The 27,296-nt window shown below is 45.3% G+C and overlaps 1 protein-coding gene across 2 annotated transcripts in view; it reads right to left on the bottom strand.

Moving 5' to 3' along the window:
* Positions 1–352: 352 nt before the first annotated feature.
* Positions 353–27,296, bottom strand: part of LOC147432375 (DNA-binding protein) — a 37,072-nt gene continuing 10,128 nt past the window's right edge. The window contains exons 2-15 of one of the 2 annotated variants that reach the window (XM_086492355.1): positions 15,663–15,767; positions 15,516–15,584; positions 15,324–15,413; positions 15,147–15,230; positions 14,886–15,050; positions 14,616–14,803; positions 14,457–14,529; positions 6,129–6,182; positions 5,245–5,502; positions 4,966–5,172; positions 4,792–4,895; positions 4,574–4,718; positions 4,104–4,238; positions 353–769 (exon numbers count right to left, since the gene is read on the bottom strand). In XM_086492355.1, the coding sequence (XP_086348481.1) occupies positions 596–769; positions 4,104–4,238; positions 4,574–4,718; positions 4,792–4,895; positions 4,966–5,172; positions 5,245–5,502; positions 6,129–6,182; positions 14,457–14,529; positions 14,616–14,803; positions 14,886–15,050; positions 15,147–15,230; positions 15,324–15,413; positions 15,516–15,584; positions 15,663–15,767 (1,851 nt within the window). In that variant the 3' untranslated portion in view covers positions 353–595. Of the gene's footprint in view, positions 770–4,103; positions 4,239–4,573; positions 4,719–4,791; positions 4,896–4,965; positions 5,173–5,244; positions 5,503–6,128; positions 6,183–14,456; positions 14,530–14,615; positions 14,804–14,885; positions 15,051–15,146; positions 15,231–15,323; positions 15,414–15,515; positions 15,585–15,662; positions 15,768–27,296 lie in introns of those variants that run through there. The other variant, XM_086492356.1, reaches the window with a different exon arrangement.

The raw sequence follows: 27,296 nt of genomic DNA, 5'->3' as shown, positions 1-27,296 counted from the left end.
AAAAAGAATCTTTATGATGCGAGCCTGCATGATTAAAAAGAAGCCCTACTCTTGGTGCAGACCATAATAAGGAAGATTGCTCAAATGGAAGTATCATGAATAGAATTTGAGATGATAAATTTTAAGAAATCTTGGTGGCAAATTTTGATAAAAATCTATTCTCTTCGCCAATTGAGCCACACATTCTTTTTGTTGTTGACAGAAGTGAATATGATGTATACAAACAAGACACAATGCTGCGTCACAAGTCTCTGCAATGCCTCTAACCTTAGGCATTGAAGATTACCTTCTTACTTGGAAGCTTAAGATGTTAAACCATAGACTCTAGGTTGTATAACTCTTCTTTTTGGGACGATGATAAAGCTTATGCTTCACTACTATAAAGAAATTATTTCCATAATATACCGGGTTAACAAATCCAGGGCCGCGGGGTTGATATGTATGATTGTATGATGTGTACATGAATGAAGATGCGCGGTACTAATCGAACTAAAAGAAATCAAACATGTTTCACGTAATGTGTGTTGCAAATACATTATCCAAAAACTAGCATCTTCCTAAATTTGCATGGAATTGGAAAATCAAAAGCACCAGTTCATGCCACATACTCTGAGGCACTCAGATAATCTCCATGCTCCTCAAAATATTTCACAAGGCGCTTGAGAAAACCATGACTGCTAACAGTTTCTGTGTCACATACCAAACAGCACTGCCGCCGAGCTCTTGTGACCGCTACATTCATCCGTCTCTCATCACTGAGAAATCCAACCTGTTCAGCAGAAAAGATGGGTACACAATGTTGTACAGATCGATACTGATAACCTTCAAACCGCTCCACTACTTTAAACAACCACTTAATTAAACTAAATAAGTAATCCTACTTAACAAAATTAATACTTTCACGCCAACATACTTTCCTTCTATAAAGTTGGAAACACAAACAGCTTCGCTACCACAACCACTTCATTTCTGACAATTGCCTTTGTGTGGACTGTTCTTGATGCTTTGTCAGATTCTTACCAGACTTTTGCTAGTACTTGGAGACTTATGACCCAAGGAAATTTTGAAGTTGTCAAGTTTGATGCACTATGCGCATTGCTGTTGCAAGATCACTTTCCAGAAAAAACAGGACTAAACAGCGTGCAGTTCAACATGCCTTTATTGCTGCTCAAAGAAAAGATGGTAACAGCAATGTAGCCACTTCTCATGGTTCTTCTGTGAGTGGTAAATCATCTGTTTCTAATGCTTCTGCTGGTAGCAATTTGTGTGGGAATTATGGCGATAAGGGCAAAAAGAAGATGAGTTGCCATTACTGTAAAGCTAATGATCACTTGATCAAGCAGTGTCCTAAGTTGAAGACCAAAGAGGCTAAGAAGAAAGAAATTGGTTCCACTGCAAATGCAACTATTGTTGAGTCTTCTGCGAAAGGAGACTCTGATGCTGATGTTGATGTAGAATGGGCTTTTAGTGCAAAGTGCACTATAATCCTAATGTCTATGATGCATGTCAGTTGTAGTAGATGCTCAAGTGAGGCTAAGAAGAAAGAAATTGGTTCCACTGCAAATGCAACTATTGTTGAGTCTTCTGCGAAAGGAGACTCTGATGCTGATGTTGATGTAGAATGGGCTTTTAGTGCAAAGTGCACTATAATCCTAATGTCTATGATGCATGTCAATTGTAGTAGATGCTCAAGTGTGGTACTTTGATAGTGGTGCTACATAGCAAATTACCGCTCATCGTGACTTGTTTACTTCTCTCGAGGATGTCCCTCATAGAAATTCAGTCACTTGTGCCAACAATCCCTCTTATCCGGTCAAGGGAGTTGGAAAGATTGCACTTATTGCTACAAATGGAGCTTCTTTCACACTTGTTGATGCATTGTATGTACCTGGGATCAAGAAGAATCTTTTGTCTGTATCTGCACTTGCTAGACTTCGTCTTGTAGTCAAATTTGTGGATGACATATGTACAGTACATGATCTCAGTTTCGGTGATGAAATTGTTGCATCTGGCATATTATGTCGTGGGCTCTATAAGCTCACTTTGTATGGCAAGTGTGGAAAAAAATTTGCGACTGCAGTTCTGGATTCTAAGGCTATTTCAGATGCAAAACTTTGGCATTCACGTTTTGGACATTTGAATTTTGCTTGTTTACTACGTTTGCAGAAATCTGATATGGTTGCTTCTTTGCCACCTCTTGAAGCACCTATCAAACATGTTTGTGAAGGCTGTATTTTAGGTAAGATGCAACGTTCAAAGTTTCCAAAGGATGCTTCAGTTAGGGCCACATACAGGATGAAGCTTGTGCATAGTTGATGTTTGTGGCCCCATGCAAACTCCGTCCTTGGGCAATTACCTTTACTTTGTGACTTTCATTGATAATTACTCCAGGCATGCATAGGTATATCCGCTTAAAGTGAAGTCCGAAGTATTTATGTGCTTCAAACAATTTTTGGATATGGTTGAAAACGTCTCGAAATGTACTATGGACACCCTCCATTCCGATCGAGGGGGGGAATATATATCTCATGAGTTTAATGTATTTTTGGCTAGTTGTGGGATAAAACACCAATGTACATTGCCTTATATGCCTCAGAAAAATGGTGTTACTGAAAGGAAAAATTAGATCACTTACAGAAATGGCACGGTGTATCGTCAAGAGTCAAGCTTTGTAGCATTCGTTTTGGTTTGAGGCCATATGTGTGCCACTTATGTACTAAACAGGTGTCCTACAAAAGCTTTGCACTCTATGACTCCATATGAAGCATGGCATGATAGAAAGCCTTCTATTGAGCACATACACGTTTTTTATTGTTTGGCATATGCTTTGGTGCTACAAACGCAGCGCAAGAAATTGGATGATAAGGCTGTCAAATGTATTTTTGTTGCTTATAGTGCTAAAAGAAAAGGTTACATGTTGTATCGTCCGCAAACAAAGCATATCTTGGTCACACGGGATGTTGTGTTTGTGGACTTCAGCCCTTGCTGTCATGTACTAGAGACAGTAATGTAAGCTCACAAGACATTTATGACACTTTGTTGCCTTTTTTCAATGATGGAAGTTCGAATGTAAATTCCGATGAGGCAAATGTATAGCCTATGGGGGTTTCTGAAAATGTTACAGATCAACCTATTACTAATGCGGATGTACGTGATGTACGTGATGGGCTAAGAATGAGGACGCTAGAGGTATGCCTAAATGGTTGGTGCATACTTTGGGTGACAGTAAATTGGATGCACCTTTGTCTAGCCGTACTCGTTCAGGTTCTCGCCACCATCTTATGCATCAGATTGTTATGCTTTAGCTGTGTCTAGCTTACATGATGTTGAGGAACATCTGTCTTTTGATGAAGCACATAATTCAGAAAATTGGATGGCTGCCATGCAATCAGAACATGATTTGCTTACATAGACTTTATGTGATTTGCCTCCTGGCAAAAAGGCCATTGGTACGAAGTGGGTTTACAAGTTGAAACGCAAGCCGAATGGTGAGATTGAACACTATGATGCTCGACTTGTTGCAAAAGGGTATGCACAACAGAAAGGTATAGATTATGAAGAGATTTTTGCTCCCACTTGTCGTATGACTACTGTGCGTTTTCTATGTGCATTGGCAGCTCATTTTGGTTGGGATGTACATCAATCCAACAGTGTTACTGCTTTCTTGAATAGTGACATATTTAAGGAAGTTTATGTAACGCAACTTCGTGGTTTTGTCAAGAAAGGGACAAGAGGATAAAGTGTGAAAATGTAAGAAAGCTTTGTATGGGTTGAAGCAATCTCCTAGAAAGGTAGAAACAAAGAAAACTCCGCAAGCCAGAGAAGAGCAAGGAAAAAAATAAAAGGAGGGGCTCGTTGGTCCAGGGAGCGTAGGATAAATTTACAGAGTATGCTCCTTTGTACATTCAGGATGCATGGGCACAGGTTAAGGAAACAGTGACGACACCACCACCATCCTGTGGGACAGTGCAGACAGGTTCACCCTTACTATAATTTTATGTTTCTCAAGCAACAATGAAAGAATTTTCTAGAGATCACATATGCAATCAAAAGTCAAGAGAAGAATTTATATTGTATTGAAAGCAAAGTTCAGAAGGCAATACCTCTTGCTTAGTGTTGGATCTGACCATGGAAATTATAATGGCCTCTTTCTCTCTACCTTGAAAGCCATCTACTGTGCTTATCTCAACATCTTTTAAAACCTTTTCTTCACCCCTCATAATCTTCAAAATCCCAACCTGAACAGATTATAAAGCCGCAGGATCAACTGAAACCACTTATAAACACGTACTTCTTTCATCTTTTTTCTCCCATAACATGGTAAATTTTCAATATTCTGTTCTTGATAGTGATTACTTCAGTGACACTATATAAGAATCATGAATGCTGTGTTCCTAGCACAATCATGTATTGCAGACCTATTGTAGATTCGGGGCATTCATGATTCTTATATAGTGTCACTGAAGTAATCACTATCAAGAACAGAATATAGCGCAAATCAGCCAAACATGCGTAGAGCTTATCAACATATTATGTCAATTGCAAACTACTTGAATCCTTACAGCAAATATACCTGTGCTGCATACGGAGTTATTATTCCAATGTCTCTAGAGCTCAGCCCACTTTCCACTAGCCTCTTTGCATGGGCTAGAGCAACTTTGGCTTCTCCTTCATTTAAGGTGCTGTCTTCTTCATCCTTCCTTTCTTCCATATCACATCTAATCAGGCAAAGAGGAACATAATTAGTGTGCTCCAATGAGTCCGCTGCAATGAAAATAGAGTAAGCACAACCCAGCCGTGTCTATCATAACAAGAACCGATTCTGTCACAGAAGTCTGCTTGACTCCATCAAGTTGATAAAGACAATGGTTTGCGACAGTTTCATGGGCCTCAAGCTGCAAGATCGAGAACAATCTATTTAATTTGTTACCTTTACGTCAATAGATAACTTTAACACCCTCAGACCTTACTATCATACAGCTCCTGTGAGGACCAATCCATGATTAGACGATTCATTCGATACTGTAAAGTAAGCATTGCTGTCACTGCATCACCATATAAGTCTGTCAAGCGTGCAAACAGAGTTTTTCCTAGGCCACGCTTCTCAGCTTCAACACTTTGTACAGTAGGAGCCAATTGCAGATGATCACCGGCTAAAATGCATCTAGGCCCCTAAGAAAATAGAAGAGCATGAATAAACTGCTGAAATAATACAGCACCTTTAACCAAAAAAAAAATTCTTACTTTCAAAATCGGCATCCAGCAAGCCACCTCCAAAGCTTGTGCAGCTTCATCAATAATAACAACATCAAAAGTTACTTCTTGCAATTGATAAGAGAGTGCCCCAGTCAATGTGGTAAGAACAACATTAGCATCCTTGATCACATCAGAGACAGCCTGCTGTTGCCTTTGACGTTCTTCCTTCGCAAGGTGCCGTAGTTCTTTACGAATATCTCCTCTGCTTCTCCTATCTTTTGTTTTCAAAAGCTTCAGATTCAGTGCCTGCATTGAGACCAATCAGTCTAGCCATATAGTCTGACCACAGATGGGCAAAACAAATAATTAAATTAAGCACATTTAAGCAAATAGACCAGACCAAGAATCTACATAAGAGTTATCAAAGTTAGAAAAATGTATACTTTCTACAAACGACTTTACAGAGGATTAGCAAGCCATAACAAAATTAACCCCTACCCCACCCCACCCAAAAAAAAAAAGCAGATACAGGGGCAAAAGACAAGGTCGAAATTTGGCTTCAATTAAACTCATAAACATCAGTGTGTAACTCAAAATTGGGAACTCTTACAATAAACCGAAGCCCTGCTCCTCTCCCTTCTCTTCCCATTTTGATCCCCTTATTCTGGGCCTTGGCCCCTTACCTCAAGATTGTAACTGTTTTGTGTGGAACAGTCATCAAGCAATTGAGAGCCCATGATCTATATGTAATGGTAACTACATTGCAGCTCATTGAAACTTTGGAATTGTTGACAGAAGAAAAAATACGCTTCAGCACTTGCCCCTTCCAACCTCTCTATCACAACACCTCTTGTAACATCAGGGAGAACTTCAAAGGATGGCCCGAGCCTTTCACCTGAAATTAAAATTTCATAAACATATATAGTCATTACCTTCATCTCTTTCCTTACATCATTTGCAAGAGCACTATTGTCTGCCTTCATCACCTGTGGAAAGCGAGAGTAAAGTGTTACGAAAAGATTGGAGATATTAAGCATAATTTCTCCAACACAATACATCGAAAGAAATAATTAATCAAGGCAATGGAGATATAGCTCGAGTCCTGATGATAAAAAGGCAAAATAGAAAGTTCTACAATTCTTTGAAGGCGTTAACTACAGCTGCAGTCTATACACGTGGTCAGACTGCCTCCAAGCGGCAGCTACACTAGACACTATTAAGCCATGCTTTTGCTCTTCCAAAAAAGATCGGTCTAATTATGTTCCAAAAACCAGAACAGAAGCCCAGAAGACATATTAAGCATCTTTAGGTGGTAGATAGATATGTGATAGCTACTATCGTAGAGGAATATGCTCCAAATAGGGCTACTACCGTGCATAAGGAAGAGGAGGCAATGAGCACTCCATAAAAGCAAGAACTGATTACAACAAAGCTCCCAAAGCCTCACCTGGGGACATGCTTATGAGCCCTGTATCCCTCTCTCAAATACACCACACAATAATTCTTTTCTTGTCTACAGATGCCTGTTGCATACAAACATACCCACAAAACAAAAATAATCCAGCTTACACTCCTCATCAGAGATAGGAGCCACTGACGTTCGGCAGGTAATCCCACTCTAGAAAACCCATTCCAGAGTTCCAAGAGATCCAATATGTGAACCAAGTATGCAACATTGTCATGCCGCTACACAATCATGGTGTGAAAGATACTCAAAGAGTGTTTCATTTGTTATCATTGATCACCTCGAGTAAAGGTGTTACGATTGGTCCCAAAGGGACGTGGTCACAATAAAAAATTTAGAATTTTTTGGATTTTGGGCCTTTTTAGGATATTTTTGTGATTTTGGACACATTTATTATTGTAAATTGTAACGCAACATTAGTGGAAAAGCATTGTAAGCTTCTCGAATAGGGGCTTCATGCAAAGAGCAATTATTTTAGGAGGTGACATGCACGAAAAAAAGGCACACGAGTTTGTCTTTCACAATCGCGGTTTGACAAGTTAAAACAACTTTCTGGACGTGGACCGAGGAGCAGCGAGCCGGGAGATTCACGCAACACAGCAGAAGATACAATTCTAGTGCTTTATTTGTGTTAAAGACATCTTTATAAGGGTTTTGATGTATTCAGGGCTTGATTTGCATCTATGAATTTTTGGATCATGCTCTCTTGACACTTTCTGTCTCCTCTCAATACAGTACATCCCCAAGTGTCGAGAGGGAGGACAAATACCCGCTATACATATACACCAGAGACTGACTGTGTTTATACAGAGGAGATCTATAGTCGTCTATGTACAGCAGCCAGGCCACGACTCTCAGTGGAGGAGATCACCACTTTACTGAGTGAGACATTGCATGATACAGCAGCAGAGGCATACCCACACACTCAGCCTAATCAGAGACGCCGTTCTGGGACCATGCCTCAGAACATTTGGTATGACAAGGAGTGTAGAGAGACGAGAGCACAGCTTCAAAGAGACCTTCTCCTAGGGGTCATCAATCACAGACAGTCTCGGATAGCCTTCAAGCGCCTTGTGCGGCGGAAGAAGCGAGCATTCCTAGCTCATTGAAACAAGACTTATACCAGTTGTTCTGGAGTAGAGACTCTGAAGAGGCATGGTGTTTCTTTCATGCGCACTCCCCTCCCCCAGTGATTACTTCTCCTGATGTGTGGGGTCAATATGCAACATCCTTATATAGGTCCCTGGACAGACACCCCTTCCAGATCCTCCTGAGCCATGCCCATCTACGAGTACCTTCTTCACCACTGAGATGGTAAAGACAGCCATTGACAGGATAAGGACCAGGAGGGCATATGATCATGATGGTCTAGTAGCAGAGCACTTTACACATGCTAGAGATATGTTGGCAGAGGTTCTTGCAATTCTGTTCAATCATGTCAGTATGAGGGTCTACCCGAGACTTGGAAACTGTCTACTATTGTGCCTACCTTCAAGGCAAGTGATCCTACGGAGCCTGGAAACTACCGTACTATTATAATTGGACACACGGCACGGTTGTATGCATGTATCCTTGAGTAGCAGTTGAGCAGATGGGCAAAGAGTGAGGGCATACGAGCAGCGGGACAGGCCGATTTTAGGAGAGGCTTCTCCACTCTTGACCATATTCTGACACTCAGAGCCATCATTGAGGAGGGTAGGGCACATGGGAGACGGATTTATTGTAGCTCTGGATTCCGCCAAAGCATTTGACGTGGTGCCTTGAGCCAGATTGATGCGCAGACCACAGGAGATGGGAGTGCCCATTGCGTTGATTTGGGGATCATGACTCTATACAGATCAATGGTGGGACATGTACGCACTCCAGATGGGATATCTAACTTAGTTCACTCCACTATTGGAGTGAAACAAGGCTGTCCATTGTCTCCTACTCTATTTGGTATTATATAGATGAGGTTTTTGAGGGTGACAGAGGTGCCCAGCTGGCAGGGACATGGATTCTATTGTTGTTATATGCTGATGATATTGTGTTGATCTCTGACTCACCGGAGGGTATGCAGCGACGCTTGGATGCATTACATAGCTTTGAGGAGGATAGTGGACTGTGTGTAAACCTTGGTAAAACCAAGGTTATGGTGTTTTAACACCACACAACAGTGGATCGGGAGATCAGCACCTACAATCACTTATGGTCAGGAGACTGTGGAGTATACAAATGCAAACACTTATCTTGGGGTAGTCTTTACTTGGCCAAAGTTTTCTTTGAGGAGAGCAGCAGAGACTAGACTGCACACCAGAGCGTATGCGGCCTTGGGAGGATTGGAGAGGATGTATTCACAGGTTCAATTCCAATAACCCCGAACAAAGCTCTGGCTCCTTGATACCTCGGTAGCTTCAACTATGCTCTATGGGGTTCAGGTTTGGGGACCCTCTGTGGGTCAAGATGGGTGGAGAGGTATGGAGAGGCCCTTGGTATCTATGATCTCTCGGCTAATTAGAGCCAATGCCTCCATGCCACACGAGATCATTAGAGCTGAGTTAGCGGCCCCTCCTATGGAGATAGAGGCGCTTACCAGATCAGTCTCCTTTATGCACAGCTTATGGGATACTATCAGAGACAGATATGCCAAATTGGCCCTTGAGTCCTCCAGACAATTAGCTTTACAGGGGGACACATCATGCTAATATGCACGGATGTCATCATGGTTCCAGATACATGGCTTCAACATGGACAGCTTGCCTCCCTTCCAATACTCCCTTGATGCACCATCGTTGTCTCTTACATGGGTGGAGATTACTAGACTCGTTCGCCAAGACCTGACCCAATAGACACCAAGAGGACATGGATAGAGCCGACACAGGAGTTGGGCACGAAGATGGCTTTCTATAGAGAGCATCCTCTTCAACTCACAGGGGATGGGTTCGTGATTCGTCCCAGCTATATGGATACACATCTATCTCAAGGGTTACGGTGTGCCAATGGTCAGATACGGACATCTTCACATCAACTTGAGATTGAGACTAGTAGATTCAAAGGGATACCAACAGCTAGAAGGATATGTCGCCTATGCCATTCAAAGCCAAAGACGAAGACACATTATGTATGTCAGTGCACAGTGTATTACGAGATATGGGGTCGCTTCCATTGTTTATTCAGAGAAGGCTTCGGACCCTTCTCGAGAGTCATGAGCTATCAGGACCAGAGATGTGTTGGCCTGTATCTACTTGAGTTACATAGACACAGAGATAGTTTACTGAGGAGACCTAGAGAGAGACAATCCCAGAGACAGATTACTGATTTCTTCACACCAAACAATGGACAGATAAGAGGAGCAGCCACCACTTCAAAGCTCAGCTCATACTCAAACCCACAGTACTCTCATTGACCGAGCATTGGAACTAGGAGATGAGATGTGCTAGAGGCAAAATAGCATATTGCAATGTAGAGTGGCCTCCCTGTCTTTGCTCTCACTCTGACCCACATATATCTGGCTTGCTCATCTCTCCGAACAATATGAGTGAGGGGTTGAAGCTCCTCCCTGAATAGAACTGCCACACCTCCTTACCCCCGTCCTCTATGTGTTGATCTCACATCCTACCTACAAGTAGTCTCCCAATGGTATCCCGTCGCTCTAGGTAATGTGCCGCCGGGAGTCTGATGCATTTCCGAGTAAAAATAATGTCTCTTCCCTTAAAGCTATCCTCAAATGCGCCTACATCTAGCTTCATTGATCCATTACAATTCCATGCTGCCATTTTAACTTTTAAGGCTGGTCCCATAAGTCTCGCACCGTCATGCGGTGCATTTTTCCAACACCACTACTCTCCCTCCCCTGTAGAAAGCAATTTTCCCTTTTTCCTCGCCGCCTTGATCTTTAGCATCAACTCTTGCATGTGTGCTATCTGTGTTGAGGTCCCAGTTTGCTTGAGTGTTGGTCTCTTCTTTAAGAATTCCATCCTAGCTTCCAACATAGGGAAACGTATAATGAGTGCTCTTTCCTTGGGCCTTCCTTTCTCATCACTTTCCTTCAGGCCAACTTTCCAAGCACCTCTGTGAGTGGGTTCAAAAATACCCATGCGCTTCACGAGCTCTTGCACTTCTTCTTCTACTTTTCCAGTGTCTTTGAGACCTGTAACACGCACATGAAGGGCTCTAGTCTTTCTCTTTTGCTCCTCCTCAATTGTCATATTGATAATAGTGGATGTCGATGTGGCTTGAGGCATCTTATCTTTTCCTTTCTTTGCGTCCTCGATCCACTTTTCAGCTTTATCAACCTTCTCTTGTGTTTTGAATAGGTGCTCCGCCCATGAAGAGGTTGTCTGTGCCTTCTACCCTTCCTCTTCCCGTAGAGGTTTCATCTGCTCCTTAATGCTTTCGAGCTCCTTTATCATTGAGGGTTGGTTTTCTCCTTCCTTTGCGAGGGTATTTTTGCAAGCTGTGAGGTCTCCCTTAAGTGCTTAAATCAATGCATCCTTTTCATTCATGCGTTCTTCCATTTTTTATTTCCAGGATTCAAATGCAACTAGTGCATCCTCTAATCTTTTTGCATCATACATTCCATTACATTCACTTCTGCCCTCGCAATTGTCTGCATTTCGGGTACATCTCGTCACGCTTACTAAGCATCTCTTTGTCCAATTCTTTCCTCATGCATACATAGCTTTTTTGTAAGTCTCCGCATTTGCATACATCTCTTTTTCAATGTCACCCATCAAAAGGTTCAGCTCCGCCTTAATCATCACCTGTACCTTCTCAAACATTAAGTCATCTTTGACTCTAGAAAGTTCCTCTGCTCTCACACAACCTGGCGATAGTGTGCTCTCTCGAATCCTCCGCCTAATTGTCGTTTCAATTTAGGCGGGGTTTCATAGATATCGTCATCTCCGAGGTCGGCAGATTGGTCAATCCTCAGGCACCTCGTGTGAGGCTTCTGCCCTACTCTTGCTTTTGTTGCCTCACGGGACCTGCTGGCACCACAGAGCAGTGTCGAGCTGCCCCGTTGAAACCTGAGTACTGTCCCACAACTGTGTGTGTTGCAGTTGCTGCAGCTAGTCTTGGCAAAACTTTCTCAGATGAATCACAAATCGGCCTTCAATGTGCAGCTCCTCCTGCGACGACGTCGAGCTACAGTTGCTCGTCGATAACATCCTGGTTAATGTCACGAGGCTGTGGCAACCACTAACCTTAGTTGTTGGTTTCTTTCCCTTCATTTTTATTTAATTTTTGGGACCCTCTTTTCGGAGTCACAAATGGCCGGACATTGTGTGGCCAATGTGAAACAACCGACGGCCGAGAGTTTCACCCGCTGTCGGGAAGGACACATCGCCACAAGATGGTCGGGCCAGCCGGCACTGGAAACCGAGCAGTAAAAGGGTGTCTAGGCTCAGTTGAAAGCCATTTCATGCCCCACGCTACACTTACAAGTTGGTGGATACTAGGGAATTGACTCAAAAAAGGCAAACTGGACACTTGGAGGCTCGAGAGCAATCTGCCAGCTTGCATGAAGAGGGGGGGGGCAAATTTGTGAGAGGAGGCTGATTTTGATCATTCGAGTGCTATTGTGTGTGTGAGTAGTGGGTGCATGTGATCACAACTTTAATAAAAAGCTTGCCTTCTCCCTTGCTCTATGTAGCACGATGATTCCTCTCTCGTGCATCTCTCTCCCCCTTTGAACACAAAAACGTGATGCCCCGCTCAAGGGCTTTTCATCTGTATGTACACGTGGGTTCATGAGCGATTGCCGAGGTAAGAGCCTCTTGCACAGATACCATATTAGCTAGTTGCTAATCCCCCGCAAGTACAGGTGAATTCGGAGAGATTTCACACAAGAAATCTCGTCTGATTCAAAGGGCAAGTAGCCCTACAGGTGCGGGAGCTCGAGCGCTTGCTATGGATGTGACTGGCACGCAAAACGGAGCCCAAAACAGAAAAATACAGCCTGCTGTGTATTTTGCAGGTTTGGGGTTTCGGCCCTAATTGATCCCTAGTACCTCCAAGAGCTTCGAGGAAGCGTTGGGATCACTGTACAAGTGATCTGGTGCATTTGCAGGGCAGTAAACAGAGAATTCAGCATGCTACAGATTCTCGCCAGGTTTAGGAAAGTGTCTGTACGCGCTGGGGAAGTCACCTTTGGCATGGAGAATTTGTCTGTGAAGCCTCCTACTGCGGTTATGCTGCCAAAATCGGGCTAGAGTAGGCCATGTCAACCCAAAAAAAGCGGGACAGCTCGTAGGAACTTGCAGGTTTTTCTCCCAAGTTTTATAAGAATAAAGAAATACCAAAAGGGGTGCCAGTCTTTGGGGCCTACAAGGTGTCGTTGTCTGCTCGGTAGCACTCTAGCTGCCAAGCCGTGCTTTGTTTGAAGTGTTAATTCCAGTCACAGGTTTATTCGTGAAATTCTCCTTTGTGTCGTGAAGTCAAGTAAAGTAAACAAGTGAAGAATCGGGTGAAAGCTTAAGTCTACCGCCCTATGGGCCAGTTTCAGTTATCTTGAGGCTACAAGTGTACACGTTGCAGCTACACACGCGTGCCAACAACAGCTGGCTTGAGCTCGACCCTGATGGACTGCGGGTGGTATCGACACAACCCTTGTAGAAAACCGTCTAATGTGCGACTACAAAGTGGAGAGAGAAAAGAGGAGAATGACACCCGATGGGGACCCAACCAACCCTTCTAAAGGGTCCCCCACACCGTTGCCGATGTGGTATTTGCTTTAGATTGCGTAAATGGAATGTACATACATGCAATACCTCAAGTACAGACTATATTGTCTCGAATGGTGAATGTCACCGTGGTAATTCCTCGAAACAAGGCACCTCCGGGGCTGATTTGATGCACCTTTGAATCTTTCTCGATGTGGGATTGCGGATGGCCACCAAGGGGTAGATCTAAGACTGAATTGCACTCCCGATGTGAGAGGGATGAAGGGATGAAAATGCAGATCTCGATGATGCCGATGATGGACAGCAATGGAGCACTGGATGCCGGTGAGGGAATGGCTTGAGGAGAGGCTTGGTTTGTACACGGGTGTAGAAGAGAGGTTTATTACAGTTTGCGAAATGAGCTTTCCGTATGTAATGAATCAGAGTGTGAGGTTGTTCAAAAACTCTAGAGTAACTTAATGTTGAGTCATTAGCTTCGAGGCCAACGTTATTAAAGGTTACCTCTTCAACAACGTAATGGTTAATTCCCTGTTCAAGAGGCAATGCTGCTGCTGCTGACTATCATGGAAGGGAATGCACTGGCAGATGTAATTCTATTCCATCTTTACCTCGTGGTGGCAGCTAGTTTTCTGATTCAATCCCCTCATGTGAATTTTCAAGTAGTGAACTTAGATAGGATCTTATTAATGGTGCAAACATCAGTCAAAACGATTATGAGTTGTTAAAATACATCTGGAAAATATCAACTTCTTGATGCCTAGACCAACTAAACTTCTAGCCTGTTTACAAGAGTAGAAAATGATGCTACCAGGATCTCTTCTATCAGGGAAGAAACGACACTACCCTGTTTCCGAGTTGTTAGATCAACAAATTAAAAGCTACTTTTTTGCAGTTGCCAGCCGTTCATAAGATGAGACCTATACACCATGCAGAACAGAGTACAAACAGGGTGATCTGCTTTGTTTTAAACAACAAATTCTTTTTCTAGGTAATGTCTTTTAGATGACACAAAAATCAAGGTGAGGGTTGCACCCAGCACCTCATGGCTCCCACTTTTACATAGAAACCTCTTAGCCTACAATAATTTTGACATGTAACAAGGACAGAATGAGTAGGCATCACTTGAAATGAACCTGTGCATCAAGAGCTTTCTCCAAGACTTGAGGTAACAGCCTTGCTGGATGACCCATGCGAACCAGTTTTATCCTAGCATGAGAGTAGCTGTTAATCCAAAATCCCACTGTGTCGTGAAAGGACAACGGAGCTCGTGTTGCTAAGAAAAAGAAACTTACTTGTGGGCAGACAAGCGCTCTACCATATTGTCAACTGCAATATTCGAAGCAGCACATGCAAGCACCTTCTTACCACGTTTGACCTCTTGTAATATAATCTCCACCACAGCAGTGGTCTTTCCGGTACCGGGAGGACCATGTAGAAGCATAAAATGTGTACAGCTTAGTGCCTTGTGTACAGCTTTTCTCTGCAAAAACCAGTCAATGGTCTCTCTCTTATTAAAGCTTTTAACGTTGCCTCTGAGTACATGCATGAGGAAACACTTGAACCTGAGATGGATCAAGAGAAGCATTAAAAGGAGTAAATGTGGAGGTGTTTTTGGCAAATAGAGGAGGATTAGTTCCAAAAAGTACAGGAACCAAGTCAACAGCTGGGCCCTTGTGAACACCCTTGCTCAACACGATTAGGGTATCCTTTAATCTTCTGTAAGTTACCTTCAACCAAAGTCAGCCCGCAATAAATCATAGCTATGCAAAAAGGGCAACACCAAAAATACGAAAGCAGAACAGCTATTAGCAACAAGGAAAAACCTCATTGGCCACTTTCTCAAGCCGAAGGGGTGAATTCAGTCCATCGTCTGGTACATCATCCACCGCAACTATAATTGAGGTATCCTGGTTAAATTGAGTTCAGGTGTGATCTTGAGCACCAGAAACTTCAACCAAAAAATGAAAGTAGAATTAGAGAGTTAAGGTCAAACTACTAGCCTTAACCCGGTATACAATGCCCTGACCAAGAGGTGAGCTGCTAGACTCTGCTTTATTTGGCTTCAAGATTACAACATCATGAGAAGTCATCTGCATTCACCAGTAACTCTTTGCTTTTCAAACAAAAAAAAAAACGAGGGCCTTGATTTTAAGCAGTAGATAGGTGCCGATCCACCACAATTGTGCCGAGACCTTGTGAGGAGGAAGGAGCTCCCCCTTATTGGACTGCAATTCCAACAAGGTCTTGCCCAGAAGCCCTGTCTACAGAAAAGAAGAAGACATCAATACTGACATTTATCTATTTAAACAGCAAAACCTTTCAAAAGAGTAGTCAGGCACCTGAACATCAGCACATTTCAAATTTAAAAGAGCAGAGCCTCGTTTCTCAGTTGCTTGTGTAGTCGTTGCTGTGATAGAATCTAAAGAAGCTGCAATTTCTGCTTCCTGTACACACACACATGTCAGAAAGGATAAAAGTAATAATGAACATTATCTATACTGTTCAAAACAAGCTTCACCCATAACAAGCTCTCATACTTGGTCAGTGTTAGGTGTCATGACATAATAGTAACTCTGATGGCTTGAATTAAACCACTATTGGGATAAGCCTTTGGCCCTCCAAGAATGGTTTGGATGGTCTGCAGTTTTCTTTGTGCAATGTGCCTCTGCTTTCATGCAATTTTTTCAAGCAAGATTTCAAGTGCTTTTTGTTGAAAATACAAAAGAATGCAAATAATGTGAATAAATCTGGTGAAATGCTTCAATATCATAGTTACCCGAAACGGGAACGGGGAACGGGAATGGGAGGGTCCGGAACGGGACGGGAACGGGGAGGAGGAAGGAGGCCCGGAACGGGAACGGGGCCGGAATGGTTGACTAAAGTAAGGCTTGAATTACCTCCATTCAACTTAGTCCCAAATCAACTCCTAAACAACCCCAAAACTGCCCCCAAATCTGTCCCTAAACCTGCCCTCAAACTGCCCCAAATATGTCCCCCAAACAACCCTAAATATATCCTCCAAATGCCTACTTTTGCCCGTTCCGCCCCGCGTTCCCCCCGTTCTGGAACACCGTTCCAGTTACACCTTGTTCCGGAACGGTGTTCCGTTCCCTTGTTCCGGAACGGTGTTCCGTTCCCGAGTCCCGACTGCGTTTCGGGAACGGGACTCGTCCGGAACGCCGTTTCGGAACGTTTGGGCTGCGTTCCGAAACGTTCCCCGTTACACTGTTCAATATATATCATGTGGATGAAATGCATGCAATAAACTATGAGTTCATTTGAGAAAGGTTGTCAAACCTTTTTTTTTGGGGTGAAACCTGCATCAAATTTATTACATTCAAGTCAATTACAATTGGTGAGGCTTTAGTGAGAAGCTTGTCCAAGAAGAAATGAGAAGCGCTGGTGAAACACTTCAAGGTTAGAAGCAAGCATGTCACACTCTCTAAAGCAATCTGAAGCAATCATAGACAAATTGCCACAAAGAAGATCTGAAGAGGGAATCTTCTTTGAGGTGATCTATGCAGGTTGCCTCGAAGAAGATCTGAAGAATATATGATGCATAAATCGATGAACCCAAAATAAACACAGATTGACCTATAAGGATTAAGGACCATTAAGCCACAAAAAAATTTGCTTGTTTGAGATTGCATGTAGCCCAAGACCACTTGGGCATGTTGATCTCAAATCTGTGCTTTTTAAGAGTGGCAGGTGACCCAAAAAAGAAGGGTTGTCCAACCTCCCTTTGTTCCTTATAAGAGCCCCTAGGGGTCATCCACAGAAGCATAAGTTCAGTACCCAAACCAAGGACAGCAGTACCCTCTAGCGTTTTCAGCCATCAGCAATCCTGGCATTTCCTCTCACCCAACGTTTTTAGAAACACCCTCAGACTTGATGTTTTTACCCTCAGCTTGCAGATCACTCAGCAATTTCAGTTTTCACCCTTCAAGCCTAGCGTTTTCAGGTTTCAGCCCTTAGCCTCGCACATCCCAACATCTACAGCCACATCTTATCGGCATCTCAGCATCTAGATCTATCATATCAGCATTTGTGCAATCTAAAGCAAATATCTCTCCACTGATAGAACGGGAGGCCCTTGGAGGCGGATTTGGAACCCCATCCGGCGTTAGTCTTCTTCTCTCTCTATCACCAACACAACCTTCATTCATAGAATCGTTCTCTCTTCTCTCTCTAGTCTGGCGTTTTCACTCTTCCGCCATCAGCCTCACAGATCCAAGCATCTACAACCACATCCCATCGGCATCTCAGCATCTAGATCCCTTGTATCAACATTTGGCAATCTAAAGCAAATACCTCTCCACTGATAGAGAGGGGGGCCCTTGGAGGCGGGTTTGGAACCGCATCTAGTGTTAGTCTTCTTCTCCCTCTATCACCCACAGAACCTTCACTCATAGCATCATTCTCTCTTTTCTCTCTAGTCTTTTGCACATCTCTCATGAAGTAAAAGGAACCTTGAGTACGCATTGAGCACCCATCCTGAGTTATCACCATAAATCACTTGTGTCACAGATGCGAACTCTTAGAAAAGTCCTAGAAAGTTCAAGAAGCTTGAAGAAGAATCTAGAAGGTCCTAGAAAGTTCTAGAAGCTTAAGGAAGCACCTACAAGGTTCTTAACCTCCTTAAGCTTGAGGAAGAGCCTAGAAGCTTCTTAACCTCTTAAGCTTGAGGAAAAGCCTAGAAGCTTCTTAACCTCCTTAAGCTTGAGGAAGGTTGAAGCACCTAGATGGTTCTTAACCTCCTTAAGGTTTAGTATAAATAGAGATCTTGGGCTACAAGCCCCTCAGTCTTGCCAGCACGAGTTGTGAGACTCCTATGAGGTAAGTCCTCTTCTAGTTCTTGTCTTGTGTTCGAGTCTTGTTCTAGTCTTCTCAACACCAATTGTGAGGCTCCTGCGAGGTACGTCCTCTTCCAGATCTTGTCTTGTTTTCGAGTCTTGTCCTTGTAACCAAGTCTTGCCTTGTACTCCAGTCTTGTAATCCAAGTCTTGTATCAAGTTTTCTTAATCGAGTATCACATCTTGTATCAAGTTTTCTTAATCAAGTATTAAGTATTGTAATCAAGATTAAGTGTTGTAATCAAGTCTTAAGATCTTGTTAATTGCAAGCGTCTCCTCTCCCTCGCTTCTAGCTCAAGACGCGCTCATAACACTTTGGCAAGACTCCACTTCTTAATCTTGCCTAGCCATGCAGCAATCTGTTTTGCAAGGTGTTATGTCTAGCTTGCAAAAGTAGCAACAACAAATTCAGGAGCTACATGCACAATGGAAAACAAAGCAACCACATTTGCCAAGTCCAATGGTGCAAGACCTTCAATGCCGAGTCCAAGAACTACATAAAGCCACTATGTGGCAAATTCCACGCATGAATTTGGCTATTCCAATGGGGCAAGTAGAGCAGCCACACTTGCTAGGTCGGGTGGTGCAAGAACTTCAACCCCCAGTGCAAGAACTACTTAAAGCCAATATGTGCCAAAATCCACCCATGATTTCAGCTAGTCCAATGGGGCAAGTAGAACAAACACGCTTGCCACGTCCAGTGGCGCAAGAGCTTGGACACCCAATCCAAGAACTACATGAAGCCAATACCTGCAAAAATCCACCCGCAGTTCCAACTAGTCCACCACAATAAAGAAGGGATCCCAAGGTCAACCAACCGGAAAAGTATGATGGGACAAAATCAAAGTTTAGAGGCTTCTTTCGACAGTGAAGCTGTTTATATGCATGCAACCAAAGCTTCACCAGACTCGTGCTTCTCAAGTCATTGGCTCACTTCTCTCAACACGCTTGGAGAAGCCGTTGTCAAAACCAAGCTTCGCAAGCTACAACAAGGCTATCATCCTTCTTCATTAATTGGGGAAGGAATGCAAAAGCTTTTCTTTGAGGATATTTACCACTATCATGGGCTTCCAAGGGACATTGTTTCAAATCAAGGACCACAGTTGATATCAAGCTTTTGGAAAGGCTTGTTCAAGCTTCAAGTAGTAAAGATTAACCTCTCCTTATCCAATCATCCATGAAGTGATGGACAAACAAAGGGGGTGAAATCCTTAGCTGCTTTTGAACTCTCAAGCCTGTCTTCATCTTTGTCGCTCTGTTCTTTCGGTGCCTTTTTAGGGCACTTGGCGGAGATGTACCAGTTTCCCCGCATCCAAAGCACTTCCCCTCTTTGATGTAGTTTGCCCTCTCTTGAAAAGTGAGCTTGGGTCATGCATCCTTTTCTTTCTTTTCTGGGTTACTCTTCTTCTTTCTACTTTTATTGTTCGAAGTCTGTTCGGTCCTTTGCGTCATGATTTCATCTGTGGGGTAGGTCAAACTACCAGAATGAATGGCAAAACCCCGTTTCGCATGAATCATCAGTGCCTGAATGAAATCTGACTTTTGCTCTAAGCAATGATCTCGGATCTTTGTAGGAAGTCCCAAGGTAAACCGCTCAATCTGTTCTTTGAACGAGATTTTCTTTTTTTTCCGAGAAAACGATCCTTCCATTAGTTAATGAAAACTGCCCATAGGGCTACAACCACCTCTGCAAGAGAGGGCTACAACAAACATGATGGGGAGACTCTCCCAATGAAAAAACAGCATATATACAATGAGGCTAAATCAAGCGATGGGAGGAGGGAAGAGCCACACAGGTGGACGGTAGTGCCATCTGAGCACACCTTGGACTATGGTGTAGAAAGGCCCAGGGCGCCAGAGTTGAAGGAAAGCCTCGCGGCACTCCCGCATGCGGTCAGAGCTGCCCTGTAGTCCCTCAAGCTGTCCTCTGAGAGTATGGATCAGCTCTGGCCAAGGCCACTGATGAGCTCCCAACACTCCTCTCTCTCACTGCACCACTCCTGTGGAGTAAGCTCTGTAGCAGGCTAGAGTGTAGGTCGCCCCCCCTGCATCACTATCATCCTGCTGGTGGAAGATAGCTCAAACTAAAGTGCCGGGCCCGGGAGGGTGGACCAAGCCGCTACCCCCTAACTGTACTGTCGAGCTGTGGAGAGAGCAGGCATCAGCCGAAGAACTCGTAGCCACACCTGTTGGGCTGAGGGACAGTCCCAAAGACAATGACGCTGACTCTCCACCAAATAGTCACAAGCTGCACATGCGGCCGAGAGACCACTATGCACTAGCCAGCTCGCTACTGCTGTAGCTCTATGTGCGACCAGCCACTGAAAAAGAGTGACTCGCCTCGGCTGTCTGGAGTCCCACAACCTCTCCCAAACGGCTGCCAAGAACTCGCCTGTGAGACCCACCTCCTGCCAATGACGTGTTGCAGCGGGGCGGGCCTCTCTCTGTGCTGCTAATATATGACGTCCCTGTCACGTTCGTGACTTAACTACATTACAATACTTACTCGTTGATGCAGATACGCGAAGTGCCATGCCAAGGAGGACCCCTACGCTTGGATGGTTGCGACTCTTCGCTCAAAGGACATGCCTCTTCGCCAAAAGCCACACTCCTTCGACAACTGATCACACCCCTTCGCTCTACGGGTGCGACTCTTCGCCCAATGGTTGCAGCTCTTCGCCGAAAGGATGTGTCTTTACGTCTAAAGTCATGTCTCTTCACCAAGAGACGTGTCTTTTCATTTGTGTCTATTCGTCTCCTATATAAGGAGCCCTTGTATCACACATTCAATCAATCAAACACACAGTCTTCTTAAGTCTTTCTTTGAGTTCAGTTCAGTTTCTTAAGTCTTATCATGAGTTTAAGTACTTAATAGAGGATTAGTACCTAGAATCCTCACAGTCCCAGTCAAACAATGTACTGAAAGAATGGGACTCTTGGGTGGTCTACAGAAGAGAAGGGGTCCCTCCATAGCCACTCACCAGGATCCCACTGTACTCGTGCCAGTGGACAACACTCCCAAGCCCATAACCTCCAGTGTCCAGTCTCAAGAGCTGCTGGGTCAGGGTCTATGACGCAAGTCCTCCCACAGATGCCCACTACTCGGATCCTCTGAAAACAACACTTTGCTACATGTGGGGCCTCTACTGCAACTCGCTGTAGTCGTCTCTCACCTTGCAGCTCGAAGAACAGGGCTGGGACAGTCTCTGAGCAGGCCCTGACTGCATAGTTACAGGGGACGGGGGGGACGGGCCCTAGGGCCGGGGGACGGCCGTAACCGGGCCGGGAACGGAAGGGGACGTTGTGGGACGGACAGAATTCAGGCCGGACGGGTGGGTCGCAAGGGGGACCCGGGGACGACCAGAACGGCAAGGGTCGGACGGGGTCAGCCGAGAACGGCTGCAGTCAGAGGCCGAAAAATGTGACCGTTTTTTACCGTTTTTAACGGATCTGTGCAGCCCCAACTGCCACATTTTGGGAGGCCTTGGCCCTTGGGAGGCTATAAAAAGGCTCGGAGGTTCTCATCTCAGTCAGGCATAGTTACTTGGGACGGCGGGTCGGGGTCGGGACGGCAAAAGGCGGGAAACGGGGACGGGGGTCGGAACGGCAAAAAAAAAAGAGTTTTTTTGGCATTTTTTGACCTACACACATGCCACACACATAGAGCATCACTTTGACCATAAATTTACACTAAATAGACCAAAGAACACGAGTCATATAGGTTGAAATGTGCTAATAAAACATCGATGATCGATGGATACAAAATGAGAAGTGCATGCCACAAGGGCTCAAGAGTCAAAAAGCCTAAAGTACTTAGGACAAGCCTGAGGCCTCAAGGATAACAAAAAGTACAAAGGGCTATGTAGTAGGTAGAGTCGTAGACTCGAGAGTCGAGTGATCAATGATCATCAAACTCAAGAAGTGCTCGCCTGCTGAATCTCCACATTGTCGTCGTAGTCGAGGTCGTCAGCGACGTATGAGGGCTCGAGAGGCTCGCATTGAGGCAATCCTCCTCTAGCTCCTCCAAAAGAGTATCGGCCATAGATGGATTCTCTTGTGCCATCTCCCACTCAGTGAAAGGATCTGCCTTGTGTGTGACGCTCTTGGCAAGCATGCGCAAGTTAGCGCTCACAAACACCAAATCATTGGCCCTCTGAACCCCAAGGCGATTCCTCTTCTTAGAGGCAATGTGGCTGTACACACTCCATAGTTGCTCCAAGCAACTAGTGGTACATGCTTGGCTAAGGACATGAACAGCCAAGCGCTACAAATGTGGGCCATCTCCTCCATAGTCCTCCCACCACAAAACCGAGCCAATCTTGTTGCGATCAAGCTGTGCATCTACACATCCATAGGAGCCCTTCTTTTGCTTGTAGTTGAGTAGCTCGTCTCTAATCTTGCGCCTAATGTCACTGCTAGGCTCAAGGCGCTCCAATGCAAGCCGCCATCCTTTGCTCACCTCCTTGTCGGTCTCTTGACGCCTTCCTTGGAACTCAGGGTCAAGCACATAAGCTGCCGCATGAAGTGGAGAGTAGTATCCATTCCACCTCGACTCACACAAGCCATGAATCTCCGCATACTGAACAGGGTCAGGCACAAGCTTCTGCTCCGCCACATGTAGACAAGCGGCCTAGAATAAGCCAATTGAATGCAAATCTTGTCTCTGAATATTTGAGCAAGGACAAGTGGCTCCTCTTTGAGAATTCATGGCGCACTTTTTGATGGTTGAGCACAAAGGAGACAATTCGAGAGGCATCACCAATGGTGGGTGAAATCCATGACAAGTTCCCTATGTCCTTGAGGAGGTTATTGAGGCAATGCGCCATGCAAAATGTGACATGGATGCTGGGATACATGTCCTCAATGATAGCTCCGGCTGCCCTATTTGACGCCTCTCCATCTGCAACCATATAAAGGACATTCTCCGGGCCGGTGATCTCTATGGTGCTTGTCCACTCGCAGCAAGCATCTCGGCGGCCTTGCCACCATCGGATGCATCATGTGACTCCACAAAGTACATCTCCCCTCGAGAGTAGGCCACCACCCTGTGGATGGACCGCTTGCGGGTGTCGCTCCATCCATCTACAAGGAGAGAGACGCCATTGGTCTCCCACAAATCCTTTGTTGCTTGGGCTGCTTGCTCCACGGCAAGCTTCTCTTTGTCAAAGAGGGTGGTGCGAAGCCTCTCTGATGAAGGTGGCACATAAGAGGAGCCATATTCCCCTATTTTCGTAACCATGGTTCAAAAGTATGGAGACCTATCCACACAAAATAGAGCATGTTGTGTTAGTATGGAGAGTCGAGAGTCGAGAAGTTATAACCCATTATGAATACAAAATGGAAGATTGCAATGTGCATATGCCAAGGGAAACTCACCGCGAAGCATGGAAGGCAATGTGGTCGTGGAAGAAGAATCGGGCAACCGACCTATCCACCTCTTCCTTCAATTTAGGATTCCAATTTTCGTTGAGAGTGGTTTGGCGATGCGGAACGGAAGAGGACGGTGTAGATGCATGGCTCTTGAAGCTTCGAGAGATGTTGTCAAGGTTGGCTTCCCTTTGCTCTCGCGGTGTCGCCGTGGTGGAGGGATCAACGGCAACAAAACGGCCCCTCTTGGTCGCTTCCGCAACCTCATACACCGTGAGCTTCTCAAGAAGATCCAACCTCTTCTCGGGAGCTACATGAGGGCAAAACTTCACCTCGTGACCGGGTTCATGAAGAAGATGGGCTCGCACTTTGTTTGAACCACCCGTTCTCTTGTATGGGCATAGCTTGCACGTCCATGGTCTTGCACCGCCACCTTTGCCACGCGAACTAAAGTCGACTTCATCCCACCACGACCACGTTTGCACGGCGGGCCTCCTTCGAGAAGAACCGGCTTGAGAAGTGGAGTTGGCTTGAGATGACATGATGGTGGAGAGACTCGAGAGAGTAGAGCTTAGAAGTTAGAGGAGTTAGAGGAGAGCTGTGTGGAGAGAGAGTAGAGGAGAGCTTCAAAGTGGGTAGAAGAGGGAGAGGAGAGCTTCAAAGTTCAAACTTCAAAGTGGGTAGAAGAGGGAGAGACTTGAGAGTGGAGACTAGAGTGTAGAGTAGTCAATGGTCATGCTTCAAGCTTGAGCCTTGAGGCTTGAGCAATGACTCAATGAGGCTATGAGGCTTGAGCATTGAGCATTGAGTAGAGAGGAAAGCATTGAGTAGCTTGAGCTTGAGGGAAATTGCAAAAACCTGGCTGATACAAGAACTCGAGAAGATCCACCAGGAAGTGATGTACCACATAGTCGCCAACAACACCTGGTTGGCAACTACTACTCTGCTAGCCAAAGAAAGTCGTGTTGGCTCCAATGTAACAACTTTCTCCCGATAGACAAGAGAAGGGGAGCAATCTGCTACTCTGGAGACAGGTCCAAACCAACCTGACAACCCAAGTACCGAACTGCAGTCCCTGGGGGAATCCACCTGAAACCCTCTCCTGGCATCCAATATGGCACAGGAGCACTACCAACCGAGAAAGCCACAGTCTTTCTCCAGTTGATCAGTGCGCCCGATGCACAGCAATAGGTCTCCAAAGCCTGCTGACATCTGTGAAGATTGGCCTCCTGGCCATCTAAGTACAAGCTAAGTCATCGGCAAACTCAGCGTCCAGTAGCTCATCTCCCCGAATAGGGAGTGCTAAGCCCCGTAGACCAACCTGCTGTGACACTAAAAATCTGCTCATCGCCTCCGCATAGAACAGAAAGAGAAAGGGGGCAAGAGGATAGCCCTGTCTGACCGAGCGTGTAAGCATGAAGCGATCACCTCTATCTCCTGCCAAAAGTACCTGACTGTGAGCCTGTCTGTACAAGGCTGACGCCCCTCTGATCCAAGCATCTGAGAAGCCCATCCTGCGTAGTGTGCCCTCTAGAAAGTCCCAGTCAACTCTGTCGTATGCCTTCTCAAAATCGAGAAGAAGAATCACGAGGTCCTCACCACGGAGCCATGCCAGGACAGAAGCCTCCCAAAAAGTAAAGATGTTGTCAAGGATACTGTGTTCCTTGACAAAACTTGTCTAAGTCCCATGTATAAGGCTCTCTAAAAGTGGCTGAATCCTCAAACTCAGAGCCTTGGCAAGAATTTTGTAGGCTGAGTTGAGGATGGTGATGGGGCGCCACTATCGAATCTCGTCCAAGGAGCCACCCTCCTTGGGAATGAGGTAAATCAAGCCCTCACTCATGCTGTCAGGCAACACTCCTATGTGCAAAATGTACTGAAAAGCACTACAGAGATCTGGGCCAAGCAAGTCCCAGTACTCCAAGAAAAAGCTAGGAGTCAACCCATCCTCACCTAGATAGCTACCACGGGGGAGGGCCCTTAGAGCCGTGTGCAGCTCCTCAAGCTGAAGTGGCATCTCTAGCCTCTGACGCATCTCCTCAGTCACAAGACAAGGCATCTATGCCCAAACCTGCTCCCTGCATGCATCCTGCCGCTCTGATTGGAGCTCTGCAGACAGTAACTCACGGTAGAAGTCAGTAGCAACTGCACGCATGTCCTCGGGCTCACAAGCAACTGACCCGTCGGGCCTCCTCAACTGACTGACCTTGGCATGCGAGTGCCGAGGTCCCACTCTCTCAAAGAAAGCACCAATCACTCTGTCACCCACCTGAGTCCACTGAGATGCCTGTCGATGGAAAGCAAACTCATGTCGCCTATCCTCTGCGCTAGCAAGCTCCTGTCGAGCCTGCTGTAATCCTCCAACCAAGGACTGTCTGGACGCTGCTCCTGCATCCTCTGTAAGGAAGCAATGCCCCGTCTGAGACGCTGCTCTGCCTCTCTCGCTGCAGCCCAGCGAGCCAGAGACTCCTGAAGAAAAAAATGGCTGATCTGAGCTAGGCTTGAGGCCACTCTGTCAGCAAGAGAATCCTGTCTGTCCATGCCCTCTGTCCAGAGAGCCTCTACCCTCTCTCTGAGTGCTGAGTCCAACAAGACCCTCTATGGGATGCGGAGCATCGTGCTCCCACTCCTCTACCTGTCTGCCACTGTGAGGATCACTGGTGCATGGTCCGAGAAGGTCCCTGCCAGGATGCCCACTAATCCTCCCAAGTCACTGAAGTGGTCACTAGTGTAGAAGCGATCTATCCGCGATAGATTCACTCCTCCCAGTCTGCGGTCCGATCGAGAGAAGGTAAGACTGTCTGGGGGCTTCACAAAACCAGAGTGCTACCATGTATCCGAGACCCTCAGAGTCGTACAAAACCTCTCCCAAGCTGCCAACTCGACTCCATGCACAGTAGCATGGCTGCCACCAATCCTGTCAGAAGGGTCCTCCAACATGTTGAAGTCCCCTCCTATGCACCAATGATCTGCCTGCGGCAGAGACTCAACAATCTGTGACCAAAACTCTGCACGAGCACTCACCACATTGGGCGCATAGATGTTCAGGAAACCCACAAGGCCACCCTGAACCTGCATAGTAATCCATTGAGCCCTGCCGAACGAGATTTTCTTAAATGAAGAGCCTGGTAGAAAAGAGCTCCAGAATCTCTCGCAATATGCGTCCAATGTATCCTTCTTGGTCATCCGAAGATGGTTCCAAGCAGTTCGTATGTCGCGTTCATACTCCCGAGTCAACCAAGAAGAAATAAAAAGCCTTTTAGATTTCATCCATTTAACTGGCGCTGTCTTGTTCAATAGAAGCGTGGACCACCAAAATCAAGCATTTCCCTTGAAGTAAGAGGTAGCCCTCCGAATCTTGGAGTGCTTTGAGTAACGCCCTCCAGAGAAAGCTATGTCAAACTGCTGTATGAAGGCATCTCGATATCCAGAAAACTTGTCAAATTTAATTGATTGTCCACCTTCTTTAAACTCTCGGACTTTCTTGCTTTTATCCTCCAAAAAGTCATATTGGTTGGCTTCATAGAAATTCTTCTTCTTTGCATAGAATCTGTGATCGTTGGAGTCCGAACTGTCTGAAGACGAGTCCTCTGTAGAACTGTAAGAAACTGGGCGATATCTACCCTTCTTTGCCTTTTTCTTGCCCTTTCCGAAGCTTTGCTTTTTGCTTCGCTTTTTCCCTTTTATGTCTTCTTCGCTCGAGTCAAAAGAGCTAGAAGAACTGTAAGAAGAAGAAGAAGAAGAAGAAGAAGA

Source organism: Adiantum capillus-veneris, chromosome 20, assembly GCF_014529385.1.
Source record: "Adiantum capillus-veneris isolate H3 chromosome 20, ASM1452938v2, whole genome shotgun sequence".
Taxonomy (NCBI): Eukaryota; Viridiplantae; Streptophyta; class Polypodiopsida; order Polypodiales; family Pteridaceae; genus Adiantum; species Adiantum capillus-veneris.
The sequence above is the reverse complement of the archived record's forward strand: the minus strand, read 5'-3'. Positions and strand labels throughout refer to the sequence as shown.